Source organism: Salvelinus fontinalis, chromosome 32, assembly GCF_029448725.1.
Source record: "Salvelinus fontinalis isolate EN_2023a chromosome 32, ASM2944872v1, whole genome shotgun sequence".
NCBI lineage: Eukaryota > Metazoa > Chordata > Actinopteri > Salmoniformes > Salmonidae > Salvelinus > Salvelinus fontinalis.
The window spans coordinates 32,533,818-32,549,557 of NC_074696.1; the positions used below are offsets into that span (position 1 = coordinate 32,533,818).

Genomic DNA, 15,740 nt, shown 5'->3' on the forward strand with positions numbered 1-15,740 from the left:
CTGTTGAGAGGAGACTGTGTGAATCAGGCCTTCATGGTGTAATTTCTGCAAAGAAACCACTGCCAATTAGAATAAGAGTCTTGCTTGGGCCAAGAAACACGAGCAATGGACATTAGACCGGTGGAAATCTGTGCTTTAATCTAATAAATCCTAATTAGAGATTTTTGGTTCCAACCGCCGTGTCTTTATGAGACACAGAGTAGGTGAATGGATTATCTCCGCATGTGTGGTTCCCACCGTGAAGCATGAAGGAGGAGATATGATGGTGTGATGGTGCTTTGCTGGTGACACTGTCAGTGATTTATTTAGAATTCAAGGTACACTTAACCAGCATGGTACAACAGCATTCTGCAGCAATTCGCCATCCCATCTGGTTTGCGCTTAGTGGGACTATCATTTGTTTTTCAAGAGGACAATGACCCAATACACCTCCAGGCTGTGTAAGGGCTATTTGACCAAGAAGGAGAGTGATGGAGTGCTGCATCAGATGACCTGGCCTCCACAATCACCCGACCTCAACCCAATTGAGATGGTTTGGGATGAGTTGGACCGCAGAGTGAAGGAAAAGCAGCCAACAAGTGCTCAACATATATGGGAACTCCATCAAGGCTGTTGGAAAAGCGTTCTTCATGAAGCTGGTTAAGAGAACGCCAGGAGTGTGCAAAGCTGTCACCAAGGCAAAGGCCGGCTACTTTGAAGAATCTCAAATATAAAATATATTCTGATTTGTTTGACACTTTTATGTTTACTACATGATTCCATATGTGTTATTTCATAGTTGTGATGTCTTCACTATTATTCTACAATGTAGAAAATAGTACAAATAAAGAAAAACCCTGGAATGAGTAGGTGTGTCCAAACTTTTGACTGGTACTGTATATAGTCTGAGAACAGGGGCAGTATTGTGCATTATGCTTTAATTTCATTCACCATCTGGAATGAGAGGGTATCAGTTTAATATTAAGAACATATAAAACATTGGAGGCATGGTGGTGGACAGGATAACAGGCCTGCTACACTGGACGTGTTACTTTTACCGGGTATGAGATGCTCCCATTGTTTTCAATAAAACCTGGGCGTAAGCAGCATGTTTCCACGACAGGCACGCAGGCACTAGCTCTGTTATCAAAAATTCTACCCGCTGGGTTACGTGTTCAGTGTAGCAGGTGTGTCACAGGGGTATTAATTAAGTGAATACTTGAGGTGGGGGGGGGGGTCTTTGGATCCCCCAAAGTCTCTCTTTCTCTTTCTCGGTATTGTGCTTTGTCATACCTATTAAAATTGAAACAACAGGTTCGATATTGCAATGTTTCATCACTCGTGAATGGGTCACTGCAACACGTAGACACTGTAAACAGCACCGCTCATACTGAACTGATTGTCACCAGGGTCAAGACTTAGAGTGGTATTGCAGAGAGAAAGAGAAAGAGCAAATGCATGAGGGAGTGGAGGAGGTGTGTTAGCATGTAAAGAACCCTCCCCCCTTTGAATTTTCCAAAAGCTCAGCTTGTTGGGGGAAATCAAGATCTGGAGTAGCCGTGTACTGCAGACCTCTTCTATGTTTCAGCCAATAGGATTAAGCCTGGACCCATATCAGCTCCGCCCGCATTTGATGTGCCAGTCAGGTTCCAGGATGTCCTCCGTAAAACGGTTGGATTGGCTGCAGGAAGGGAGGGAAAGATGAAAATGGTGAAAGGGGAATGGATGAAATAATAATACGAATCTTTGAGTTATTATAGTCCGCAATTTGTTGGTCAAAATACATTGCAAAATACAGAGTTGAACATTTAGCAACCACACACACACACACACACACACACACACACACACACACACACACACACACACACACACACACACACACACACACACACACACACACACACACACACACACACACACACACACACACACAGAGAGCATGGAAGCCCTAGTGGGATTACAGAAAAAAAGGCAAATAAAGAGGTACAAATAAGCTTTTCCAATCCACATGTCATTAACTATGATTATCAATTAGTAAATTAGTAAACCTTAAAAACTGATATAAGCCCATTTGATAAAAAAACGACATAACCGCCATTATTGGATCACCTGTTAAACATCGGAGTATGGCTCCTTTAGTCTTTAAAACGAATATGTCACTTTATTATTATCCCTTTATTCAACAAGGTTTCTTAATTGAGAACCAATTCTTATTATTTCAAAGCCCATCTAGTGACTGATGCTGGAAATTAGCGCAAGCTAAAGCAAGACGGTGCAATGCATCTGCCATCTGGTACATCGATGTGTCAATGTTGTCACTGAATCTGTCCCTATCAAGTAAATTAATGATTATTTTGAAAAAAGGCCAAAAGGATGAACATAGCCAAGAGGATGTTCTGGGTGTGAAAACTCTTCTCTCAACTTGACTTGTTTTAGTAATCACATTTCGTTATTAGACTGCTCTCCTCCCAGTTAAGCTTGGATCTGATGTTGCTGTTGCCGAGGTCCAAGATGCCGTGCTCCTGGCTGGCGTAGCCATGGTAGTAGTCGAGGGGTAGGCTCGGTTGCCACGGAGCTCCCCGTTGTGGCTGACGTGTAGGCGGGGAGGTGGGACGGGAGGGAGGGCTCCGTTCCAAGGGGCGCTGGCACAGGAGACGCCCGAAAAGGAGACCCCGGGCCTGGCAGTGGTGGCCGTCCCTCCCCCCCCTCCGGGAAGACCATGGGGGTCTGCTGAACCCAGAGAGGAAGAGTCCTCTTCCTATCGATAGCAAGATAGAGGGAGGGAGGAGAAAAGGCGGAATGGTGGGTGGGAGTCAGAAGAGAACGCGTGGGGAGAGAACGTCACACAGGAGGGGATAGAGGAGGGGGTTGGGGGGGGGGGGTTGCAGAAAGGGAGAGAAGAAAAATGGGTTATAAAGTAGAGGAATGTGAAGTTCCAACAGAGATGAAATAAAAGAAAGACCCCACAAGAAAGCACAGGACAGAGACGGGGGGTGGGGGGGGGGGGGGGTTTAAGGTTGAGAAACAGGGTCCTGTTCATTAGGTACCCAATGGAAGAAGACGGACTGATATACCTGGACTTATCCAATAAGAAACGCTATTTTTCATTTTCCGTTGCAAAACATTTTCTGATGTATGCCCTAATGAACACAACCCAGGTGTAGTCCAACCATTTGTCTGAAGCAATACAGAGGGACTATAGCTTAAGGTGGCAGTAGCGACCTTTCCCTTCATGTAACGGGATTGATAAGAGTCCGTGCTTGTCATTTCAATTTGAGAAAAAGTAGTTGTCAATGGGCTTCATATCAGTGACACACTAACAGTGTTGGCTGCCTTAATTTACTGCAGACTGTGGCCTCATACACACTGAACAAGTAAAGCTAGAAATTGGCAAGTTAGGAAAAGTGTCACGTGGTCCTGGAGTCTGGTTGAGTGGGTAACGCTCTCGCGTTTGAATCCATATTACGTCCCCCCCCGGCGGGGATCCCGGTTCAATCATGAGCCCTTCACATTTGTACTCCCTTTACTCTCCCTGCTTCTGCTCCTATCCTTTCTCAAAGAATACCATAAAAGTGTCATGATTAACCTCTGTTAAGGATCAGCAAAAACTCATGCTCATGATCAATCAAAACCATTGTTTCAGGCATCTGGCAGATGCCCCAAACTCATCCTCAACACAGGGTAGCACAGAAAACTACCATTAGTCATGCACTCTGTAAGACTTAAAAAATACATGTTCAATTCATTATTTCCTGCAAAGATGTATCAATACACTCTCAGAAACAAAGATGCTAGTTATGTGTTCACCCCACCACCTCAAAAGAACTGATGAACATAGACACAATATGGCAACAAAGTTAGAATAAAACAACAAACTAAATCACAGGTACAACGGTATGGGAAATCATGCTACATGGAAACAAAACCCACAACCCTCTAACAAGAAGAAAACCCTCCTTGCAACCATTCAGACAGCAAAGAACCCAATCCTAATTTTTCCCCCAACCCTGTTTCACTGTCAGTGTTGGTCTGACACGATCAGTGCAAACCACAGCTTCTTTCTGATTCACACATTGAGCCTCTCGCTTTTGAAAGATGAAAACATTTCAAATGATTAAATACAAGTTAATACAGTTGTACCATGGTAAGCTACTTAAGGCATTTCCTTTTCAGAAATGTATGGGGTATATTTCAGCAATGGAGCGTTGCATACCATACAAATAAACATATAGATACCAGGGCTCTACTTTCCCTGGCCATACACACTATACAGTGTGCAAAAAAAGACCATGTAGCTGGATCAAAGGGAAAGCTAGCCTGGAATCCAAACTGAATATCTCTCTGTTTCAATATTATTTCACTACATGCTTCCATTGAAACTGGTTGTGTCTACAGATAAGGGGCATTTGGCAAAACAAACTGGTCAGGGATTGGATCACCTTCAGCCAATCAAAAGTTGTCCAGTTGATAAAACTCCATGTTCTAGGACTCGAATATGCTGCAATGCATAGCAACACCGCTATACTTACCACACCATTCAACCTTATACTGCCAGTCCACTCCATCATAGATGCCATTTACACCAGCTTTGAGAAAGAAATGCCTCAATATGCAGTGGTTGAAACTGCCTTTTGTCAGTGGTGGTAAAGATTATATAATGTAGAGAGACATTGTGCCCAGACAGACATTCAACAGCTTACATACTGTAGGGCGGACTAGACATGGTGCAATATTGTATGTTGTCAAGTAAACAAATTCTTTAATGTAAAGTGAACACCGTTTTACTTGTTTCGGCATTGTTTTCTCAAAGGGGAAGCTGGTGTTGAGAAACTTGGCTGGGTCCATGAGTTATCAAGGCCCTTTATGGGGTTAACTATGTCACCGTTTCTTTGCCCCAGGTATGTCATATCTGGGTAAGCCCGTCATATCTGGGTAAGCCCGTCATATCTGGGTAAGCCCGTTGCAGAGTAGCAGGTTTCCGAATGCATTCCACTAGCCACATGCTACCACTACTAATGTAAAAATGGCACATATGACAGACTAGTGAATCCATATTAAACCATGTCAACGTACACACCATAGACTCATAGAGACTAGAATACACTCTCAGCCATACAGACCAACGGACAGACCTGACACATCTGCTCTCTGAACATTCTGGGCTTAATTTCAGGAATGGCACTCACTCTCAACTCATCCTCCACAGCCATCAGCCTGGAAAAGAAGTAGAAAATGTTTATTTTAGAAAAAGTTACAGTACCACGATTCACTTTCTTTCACTCATTTGGCCTCCCAACATTAGCATTTCTGTTTATGGAAACAGATATGATGTTCGGGGAATTGAAATTCCCACAAGAGTAAATGCATTCAAAGTAAATGCTATCTAGGCAAGTGAGCAAGCAGACATTAACCTTCTGTCTTGTCTTGTTTTGGTTGCGCTCACCTGTTGATAATGCCTTTGATTTGGCTGTCCTTCTCTAGCTGCTGCTGCCTCAGCATGCGCTCGCTGTCGTCCAGCCGGCTCTGGTACTGCGATAGGATCTTGCTGGTCTGCTGCTCCTGTGAAAGCATCCTGCGCTCATACTCCTCCAGCTTCCGATGGGACATTATCAGGCGCTCCTTCAGAGAATGGATCTCCTCCTCGTATTCCTTTACCTGGCAGACAGACGGCAGGGGAGGGAGATCAATGCTCTGGAATTCTAGCATGTATTAGGCAGACCCTGGCGCAAGTATAACGTGACTAAGGGGGAAGAGGGGGCAAACATTTTTGGGGTTCTTGCATTGTAATTATATTGAATTCTGCTTATATCACGCTACATCACAATAAACACTAAGTTCAAATGCAGAGATTCCGAGATCATTCAGTGCTTTTTTAAGTGACAGCTTGGCGGGAAATCTGTCGCCCATTTCCACTGCACTGTATCAGCATAAAATATGGGACTTCTAGCAGTCGTAAGTACAAAGATTCAGCAGGAGGCAGGCAGGTAAAGGTGCAAATGAGTGTTGGATTTATTTACATAGCGCTGGTGTTTCAAAGATGACAGTGGTATATACAAATACACTGAGTGAACAAAACATGAAGAACACCTTCCTAATACTGAGTTGAAAATCCTTATTTAACCTGTCTCCGCCCCTTCATCTACACTGATTGAAGTGGATTTAGTACCATGAATAAAGAATCATAGCTTTCACCTGGATTCACCTTTTCAGTCTATATCATGGAAAGAGGTGTTCTTAATGTTTTATACATAATGTTCCGACTTCAAAATGTCAGTTTTCAAAAGAAAAAGCCTCTCTTTAGGCAAAACCAGTCTTAACCAATAAAGCACAAGTAGGGTCTACCAGGCTCAGATACAGCCTCCCCCTGAGTTACCCAAAAGTGAACTAACTACAGGGTTGTCAGGTCAAGCAAAAAAATATAGCCCCAAGACCTCGCAAAACCTGCCCAAAAGGCCTGAAAACTAGCCCAAATGATTTTTTTCACAGCAAGAGAGGAGTTGCCATATTTATACAATAGCCCTTTTTCCATAACGTTATCGAGCCAATTAAGAAGGAATATTTAACTTGTAACAATGTTAGAAGCAAAATTCGGGGTTCCTCAAAATAATAATTATTGCAAGCTATGACATGACGTAATAAAGCAATTTGAAAATGTGGGAAGAGAAAAGATAAATCGCCCTTATTAAACTCACCAGATCACTTGCAAAAGGGGTATGGTATATGGCCAATATACCACGGCTAAGGCTGTTCTTATGCATATGTAACGGATGTGAAATGGCTAGCTAGTTAGCGGGTACGCGCTAGTAGCGTTTCAATCAGTTACGTCACTTGCTCTGAAACCTATTAGTAGTGTTGCCCCTTGCTCTGCAAGGGCCGTGGCTTTTGTGGAGCGATGGGTAACGACGCTTCTTGGGTGACTGTTGTTGATGTGTGCAGAGGGTCCCTGGTTCGCGCCCGTGTCAGGGCGAGGGGACGGTGTAAAGTTATGCTGTAACATTGGTGCCGTGACCCGGATCACTGGTTGCTGCGGAAAAGGAGGAGGTTGAAAGTGGGGTGAGTGTAACGGATGTGAAATGGCTAGCTAGTTAGCGGGTACGCGCTACTAGAGTTTCAATCAGTTACGTCACTTGCTCTGAAACCTAGAAGTAGTGTTGCACCTTGCTCTGCAAGGGCCGCGGCTTTTGTGGAGCGATGGGTAACGACGCTTCTTGGGTGACTGTTGTTGATGTGTGCAGAGGGTCCCTGGTTCGCGCCCGTGTCGGGGCGAGGGGACAGTTTAAAGTTATACTGTTGCATTGATGCTGTTGACCCGGATCACTGGTTGCTGCGGAAAAGGAGGAGGTTGAAAGGGGGGTGAGTGTAACGGATGTGAAATGGCTAGCTAGTTAGCGGGTACGCGCTAGTAGCGTTTCAATCAGTTACGTCACTTGCTCTGAAACCTATTAGTAGTGTTGCCCCTTGCTCTGCAAGGGCCGTGGCTTTTGTGGAGCGATGGGTAACGACGCTTCTTGGGTGACTGTTGTTGATGTGTGCAGAGGGTCCCTGGTTCGCGCCCGTGTCGGGGCGAGGGGACGGTTTAAAGTTATACTGTAACACATAACGCAACACAGAGTGCCTGGATGCAGCCACAAACGCCGGGGATGCCTTATTGCTATTATAAACTGGTTACCAATGTAATTAGAACAGTACAAAGTACTGTTTTGTCACACCCATGGTATATGGTCTGATTTACATAGTCTTCTAGCCAATCAGCATTTAGGGCTCGAACCAGGTTTATAGTTGTAAATAAATCCCTTTTGCACATGTGCATAACTATAGATAAATCCGACAGGAAAGTTTGAGTGATGAAAGTTGGACAGAGGATCTCGAAATCTGTAAACAAGAAAAACTTGGATGAACATAAAAATGTATATTAGACTATTTTCTGGCAATTGTGCTGTTATTACGTGCCAAATGTTAAGACTACAAATGGCCCATTTGCGATACTGACTTGTCATTTCAATAGGCATAGGCTACAAACTAGAATTTGGGTTCATGATTGTAATTCAATTTTGCCATGGTTTGCTTAGATAAAGGAAGGTAGCCTATAGCCCCTGATAGGCCTACGTCTCATTTCAGATAGTCTACAGTAGCCTAGACAAGATGTAGGTAAGATGTAAACTGGACGATTTAGCAGTTTGCTTAGTACAAATTAACTGACTAATTTATTTGACATGAATTGCGAGGCGATTAAGAGGTAAGAAGTGCTTGTGTTTCCCAATAGCCTGCTGTAATAGACTACTGAGGATGAGGTCATCATTTCAATCCCAGAACTAAATATTAACATTAATTTATATGAACTGAATATGCTTGTCAACAACAACCAGTGTTTATTCTTTATAATTTGTTTACCTGTAGCCTAATCTGACTACTATTACCGTCAATCTAATGCGTTCTAACAACTGATCAGCAATTGCAATAGAGCTTTGATAATTTGCAATTTAATTAACTAAACATGTCGATTCATATTTGCATAATAACACAAGGCTACAACAACAACAAACTGAAGTTCTAGGATATTTATTCAATTGGTTTGCCAGCTCCAGGTAGGCTACACAAGTGGCATACATTGACTTGAAATGACTCCAGTGATATTGTCATTTCAACATATTTATTGTATCAAATGGTAGCTTACAATGGCATATACATAAATAGGATACTTGATGTCTAACAGATGCAAATGTATCATTCTTCACATTTAACCTAATGTCAGTTTCATTGAGCCCTTTCCCCATAGGGTCTGGTGTGTGTGCTTGCGCACGTTAGGCTACGTTATGTGAGCTAACTTCTAGCTAGCTAGTCGCCCATCCCGCCCCGTTGCAATGGACCGTTTTCTGATCAAGAGAAGAGTGCGGGTAGAAAATGAAAATCCAGACCTGTCTCCGAGGGGGCCAAAGAAGAAGAGGGAGATAAGTAAGATGAGTCGTGAGCCAGGACTTGAGGGAGCACCAGATAGTTAGTCGCTGCTAGCTGCTCCACAGTCCCCGTTAGTTGCACTTTTAGCACAGCCACCACTGCCTCTGTTATAAGCCAGTCACCTGATGAAGAACCAAGGCGCCCTCTTCTTCGGCGTTATCCAGCCACAAAAGTTGGACAGCAGGATCGCTACTTCAATCGTAGATGGTATGAGGATTACAAATAGCTGGAATATTCTATTTCAAAGGACCGTGCTTTCTGCTTGCCCCTTCAACCTTCAGGAAACCATGGTGGAGAAAAGGTCGGCAATTACCCACGATGGCTACCAGAACTGGAAGAAGGCGACAAGTTCGTTCAAGACACACAATGCTAGTGTGGAGCATAAATATGCAATGACAGCGTGGAATGAGTGGACTATTCAGAAAGAGTCTGGCTCAACAATATGCAATGCTCTAAGTGATGGACATTCGAAAATAGTCAGAGAGAACAGAGAGTATATGAGAGCAGTTGTGGAGTCTTTCACAGAGAGGAGACATAGACAACGACATGGCTGTCAACCAGGGAAACTTTCTTGAAATTTTACAGGTCATAGGCAAATTCGACAATGGTTGCACAGAAAATCGCAGATAATCCTAGAAATACTAAATACAGGCATCATGATATACAGAATGAAATACTGGGCAAATCCTCGACCCAGCATCCTTGCCTTCCTGTCCATACACACAGAAAGAACCAAGGCCCTGGATGTCCAGAAGATTATAGACTCATTTGCACTGAACCACAACAGACGCATCGTCCTTCTATAAAACAACACTTGGTGAGTAACTGAAAGGCCTTATATTTATTGACAGAGCGCGCCTGTCCGGTCGTGGGGACATGATTCAATCGCGTTGATCTGGATCTGGATGGAACAAGAAGACCCATGCATATTGTCGGCCAGTCGGCCTGCAAGTATTTTTGCAATAGAAATATAATCGCTAAGATTGTGATGATAGCCAGCTCGTTTTACACCGTGTGTGCACAGTTGACAGGCATAGGCTAAATGCATTGCACTTCTCGTGTGGCTGCACTTTGGATATTAAGAAGTAGTGATAGCCATTTCATCCGAAACATTATTACCAATGCACAGTTGTCTGATTATGCATATGGAATAAATTCACTTATAAATAGTCATGAAAATCAACTATTTCATTAGCACCCCAATGTATTGGTCAAGCCCTCCCTTAGCACCAGGAGAGAAAAAGTCCTGGCACTGTGCCTGTGGGGTATCATTGATAAACATTGATAAACAATTCACACAATGAAACAAATAATGCCCAAGAGTTGGTGGGAGTCAGTTAGCAACAGTAGAGAGAAAAGAGCCTCTAGCGCAGGGGTGTCAAACTCATTTCGCATCGTGGGCCACATACGGCCTAGGGAGATGTCAAGTGGGCCGGACCATTAAAATTATACCATACTCTGCTATAAATAACCAAAATATCATGTCTTTCCTTTGTTTTGGTGTAAAGAAGCACAAGAACATTAGGAAAATATTGAAATTTAATGAACTATCCTTTTACAAAACATTTCATGAAACACCTCATATTTCCTTAGACAAATGTGCAATTTACTTTTATCATTCACAAATATGCATTGCAACTGATCCCACTGATTGTACAAAGGCACAAAACTTTAATTGGTACTGAAAAATATAGTAATGCACTTTAAGATTAAATGAGACTTTTAAAGAAAGGAATTTTTAAACCACTTACACATACGCATATAAAATCTAAATGTAATCCCTGCGTACACCTTACAAACTAAGGAGAGTGATTTTAAATGTGTAATGAAGAAAGTGTTCGCCTGTCCTGTAAATCTGTAAACTTCATACATGAAACATACATACACATACAATACATACTGAAAATTTATGGAGTTGTATGAACAGTAGAATTCCATCACACAACTTTTGTTTTGAAGCTGCTGACTAACATTAAAGTGCACATTTTTTAAATCACCACAGTAAGGATTCATCTTCACAGAGCTGTATTCTTTCAATGCAAACAGTATCTAAGGCAGCATTTTAAAGGTGTTAGTCTAGTCTGGACTTGTATTTGTTCCTGAAACTTGGCATCTTTTGGCCTGTACAAGTGCATCAACACCAGGTGTCATGTCCTGACTAGCTGTCACTTTCAGAATGTCATTTAAGTGCTTGTTTGTGAGCCTTGAACGCATTTTTGTTTTATTGATATTCATCACTGAGAAAATTTGTTCACAAAGGTAGGTTGTCCCAAACATGCACAAAATTTTAGCAGCCAGGGCTGTTAATTTGGGGTACCCTGGTAGTAGATACTGATAAAATCTGTCCAGACCTACAGAGGCAAATTTGCCCTTCAAATCTGCATCACACTGCAAATCAATTATCTCTAGCTGAATTTCGACCGGCAGATCAGAAGCTTTAACTGTGAAAGGTGAGCGAAAAACTGAAAATTCTGTCTCAAGTTCACCAAATACCTGAAAACGTTTCTCAAACTCCCGCAGTAGTCCTGCAATTTTGTCTTTGTACCGTTTCATGTCCGCATCAGGTCTGGTCACACACACATCTCTCAGACAGGGGAAATGAGCAGGGTTGCCATTTGCCAGTTGCATCTCCCACAAAGTCAGCTTCAACTTAAATGCATGTATGTTGTCAGAAAACTGTGTGACAACTTTTTTGCAGCCTTGCAACATTTTGTTCAGATTGTTCAAGTGTTCAGTAATATCAACCAAGAATGCAAGGTCCCGTAGCCATTCCTGAGATTGTAATTCCAACACCGGTTTTCCTTTTTTCTCCATGAACTGTCCGATTTCCTCTCGTAGATCAAAGAAATGCCTCAGCACAGCGCCTCGGCTTAACCATCTCACTTCAGTGTGGTATGGCAGGCTGTGGGTAATGTTGCTGTCGCTGAGAAGTTTGTCAAACTGACGATGGTTCAGACCTCTGGACCGGATGAAATTTACAGTGCGAACAACCACCTCCATGACGTGGTCCATTTTCAGCGACTTGCAACACAATGCCTCCTGGTGCAAAATACAGTGAAATGTCCAGAAACGATCTCCTCCATTAAGGGCTTGTACTTTGTCTTTGAACTTTGTCGCGACACCTGCTTTCTTTCCGACCATGGATGGCGCGCCGTCTGTAGCCAGGCTGACAGCGCGGGACCAGTCCACTCCAACTCTGTCCAATGCAGCAACGACAGAGCCGAAAATGTCCTCGGCTGTTGTGGTGTCCATCATTGGCACCAACTCAAGAAACTCTTCAGTAACAGTCAATGTCTCATCAACTCCTCGAATAAATATGGCCAGTTGGGCCACGTCTGTGATGTCAGTGCTCTCGTCAATTGCCACGGAAAATGCAATAAATGACTTGACTCTCTGTTTCAATTGACTGTCTAAATCTGCCGATAGTTCCGAAATCCTCTCTGCTATAGTATTCCTCGTCAGGCTAATATTGGCAAAAGCTTGTCGCTTCTCGGGACATACAAGTTCAGCCGCCTTCATCATGCATCGTTTAACAAAGTCACCGTCGGAATACGGCTTCGATGCTAATGCTATTTCGCTAGCAATTAGGTAGCTGGCTTTTACCGCTGCTTCACTGACTTCTCGGCTCTGGATGAAAGTTGACTGCTGTTTCCTCAGACCCGCCAGCAATTCGTTAATCTTATCTCTTCTCAGTTGTCCTTGCAAGCCGTCATATTTTTCGCTGTGATGAGTCTCGTAGTGGCGTCGAATATTATATTCCTTCAATACCGAAACTTGTTGCAAACACACCAAGCACGAAGGTTTTCCGTGCATCTCTGTAAATAAATAGGACGTGGTCCATTTTTCTTTGAAAATTCTACACTCCTTATCTACTTTTCTCCGTTTGGATAACGACATTTTGGCTAATGAGGGTGTAGCGGAGAGGTAGAGACCAAGGTATTAACAACGTCGTAACAAGCAGCAGATGGCGCATTGATACCGTCTGCTGTTTTCAGTCTGTCTCAGTGATGCGGCTTGTCTTCTACTCTGATGGAAAGAGTGCGCCCCTTAGCGGATAATCCATGAATTGCAGCGAATTAAAAATATTAATTCCATGTCTTTTATGCATTTTTTCCACTTTCAAATTATCCTGCGGGCCTGATTGAACCTCCTTGGGGGCCGGTTCCGGCCCGCGGGCCGTATGTTTGACACCCCTGCTCTAGCGCATCTTTGCCACACACCTCTTGCTTTTATTCTGGTCTCAACATTTAAAATGATGCTCGAGACACCTTCCCCACACAAACAGTGCCTTCGGAAAGTATTCAGACCCCTTGACATTTTTCACATTTTGTTACGTTACAGCCATATTCTAAAATATATATTTTTTAAACGAGCAATCTACACACAATACCCCATAATGACAAAGTGAACAGGTTTTTTGACATTTTTGCATATGTATATATAAAAAAAACAGAAATTCCTTATTTCCATAAGTATTCAAACGTTTGCTATGAGATTCAAAATTGAGCTCAGGTGCATCCTGTTTCCATTGATCATCCTTGAGATGTTTCTACAACTTGATTGGAGTCCACCTGTGGTAAATTCATTATATTGGACACCATTTGGAAAAACACACCTGTCTATATAAGGTCCCACAGCTGTCAGAGCAAAAACCAAGCAATGAGGTTGAAGGAATTGTCCGTAGTGCCCAGAGACAGGATTGTGTTGAGGCACAGATCTGGGGAAGGGTAACAAAACATTTCTGCAGCATTGAAGGTCCCCAAGAACACAGTGGCCTCCATAATTCTTAAATGGAAGATGTTTGGAAACACAAAGACTCTTCCTAGAGCTCGCCGCCCGGCCAAACTGAGTAATCAGGGGAGAAAGGCCTTGGTCAGGGAGGTGACCAAGAACCTGATGGTCACTCTGACAGAGCTCTAGAGTTCCTCTGTGGAGATGGGAAAACCTTCCAGAAGGACAACCATCTCTGCAGCACACCACCAATCAGGCCTTTATGGTGGAGTAGCCAGAAGGAAGTCACTCCTCAGTAAAATGCACACGACAGCCCGCTTGGAGTTTGCCAAAAGGCAACTAAAGGACTCTCAGACCATGAGAAACAAAATTCTCTGTTCTGATGAAATCAAGATTGAATTCTTTAGCCTGAATGCCAAGCGTCACGTTTGGAGGAAACCTGGCACCATCCCTACGGTGAAACATGGTGGTAGCAGCATCATGCTGTGGGGTTGTCTTTCAGGGGACTGGGCGACTAGTCAGGATCGAGAGACTAATGAACGCATCAAATTACAGATAGGTCCTTGATGAAAACCTGCTCCAGAGCACTCAGGATCTCAGACTGGAGCGAAGGTTCACCTTCCAACAGGACAATGACCCTAAGCACACGGTCAAGACAACGCAGGAGTGGCTATGGGACAAGTCTGAATATCCTTGAGTAGCCCAGCCAGAGCTTGGATGAACCTGATCGAACATCTCTGGAAAGACCTGAAAATAGCTGTGCAGCGATGCTCCCCATCCAACCTGACAGCGCTTGAGAGGATCTGCAGAGAAGAATGGGAGAAACTCCCCAAATACAGGTGTGCCAAGCTTGTAACATCATACCCAAGAAGACTCAAGGCTGTAATCGCTGCCAAAGGTGCTTCAACAAAGTACAGAGTAAAGGGTCTGAATACTTATGTAAATGTGACCAATTTTTTTTCTATTTTATAAATTAGCAAAATGTTAAAAAATAACTGTTTTTGCTTCATCATTATCAGATAGTGTGTAGATTGATGAGGGAATAAGAAATATATATTTTTTGAATAAAGCTGTAACGTAACATCATGTGGAAAAAGTCAGTAACCTCATAAACATTGTCAGGATGCAGCAGTGGTCACTTTTCTTTTCCATATTTACCAACCTGGTATGTTCATTTGGTGAATGTAGATTGGCGGAGCAAATAAAGGAACATCATAGCAGTTGCTCGGAGGCAGATGAACACTTTGCCCAGGCCCTAAATACTGTCCTCTAACCTTTTGGCGATGCGGGAGCACAAACTTCCCCCGCATTGGCCTTTGTTGAAGTAGGTAAGCGAGCATTCTCTCCCGAACGATGCACAGTGGACACTGGGGTTATCTCCAGACACCCCAGCAGTGAAATAACTTCAGTGACACACCGAGGAACATTTTGTGGTGCAGTCATTTTATCTCCAAGCCCGGGGAAAGGGTCAAAGCACACCCTCTCCTCTCCAGGCTCCTGAGAAAGTTTGGTCATAATCAATTCAGTGTCAGTCAGTGTCGGGATGAAAACCTCACACACCCCAACATAGGGCAGACACTCGTGCAGAGCGCCCTCCATAGGAACAGCAGAAGAGCAAGAAGGAGACAGTTTGGCCTCCAACACGGCATCCTCACCATGGCCTAACTGGTAAACTTGACCCTGCACTTATAAATCAAAATAAAATATTACAGGCAGAGGCATATTATGTTATTCACTTAGCCTACCAGAGAGATGAGAAGCGCCCCAGTTGCTTTCCATAGCCCCCCTACACACACCGTGGTGCACTCTGTCCATTGTGCTGACAGCGCAGCGTTGAAAACATTTATTTTTTTTGCCAACCTGTCACTCAATCATTTGGGACATAAAACTAATGCTGAGGGGGCACACGTTTGAACTGAGGGCCCCCTTTAGCCCCCTCGTGGAGCCGGGTACAGTATTAGGACTGACCCCAATACATCAGAGCTCCTACAATTCACTTTATTCCCCAACTGTAGCACCGTAGTCCCCACTTTTACACAGTGTTAAAAGTAGGAACCATCTGTTAGGTGAGG

The 15,740-nt window shown here is 43.4% G+C and overlaps 1 protein-coding gene across 8 annotated transcripts in view; it reads right to left on the reverse strand.

Moving 5' to 3' along the window:
* Positions 1–900: 900 nt before the first annotated feature.
* Positions 901–15,740, reverse strand: part of LOC129831105 (ras/Rap GTPase-activating protein SynGAP-like) — a 102,836-nt gene continuing 87,996 nt past the window's right edge. For 5 of the 8 annotated variants that reach the window (XM_055894138.1, XM_055894146.1, XM_055894140.1 and 2 more), the window contains 4 exons: positions 5,426–5,637; positions 5,115–5,196; positions 2,426–2,740; positions 901–1,660 (listed from right to left, as the gene is read on the reverse strand). In XM_055894138.1, the coding sequence (XP_055750113.1) occupies positions 2,435–2,740; positions 5,115–5,196; positions 5,426–5,637 (600 nt within the window). In that variant the 3' untranslated portion in view covers positions 901–1,660; positions 2,426–2,434. The remainder of the gene's footprint in view (positions 1,661–2,425; positions 2,741–5,114; positions 5,197–5,425; positions 5,638–15,740) is intronic. The other 3 variants (XM_055894141.1, XM_055894142.1, XM_055894144.1) reach the window with 3 other exon arrangements.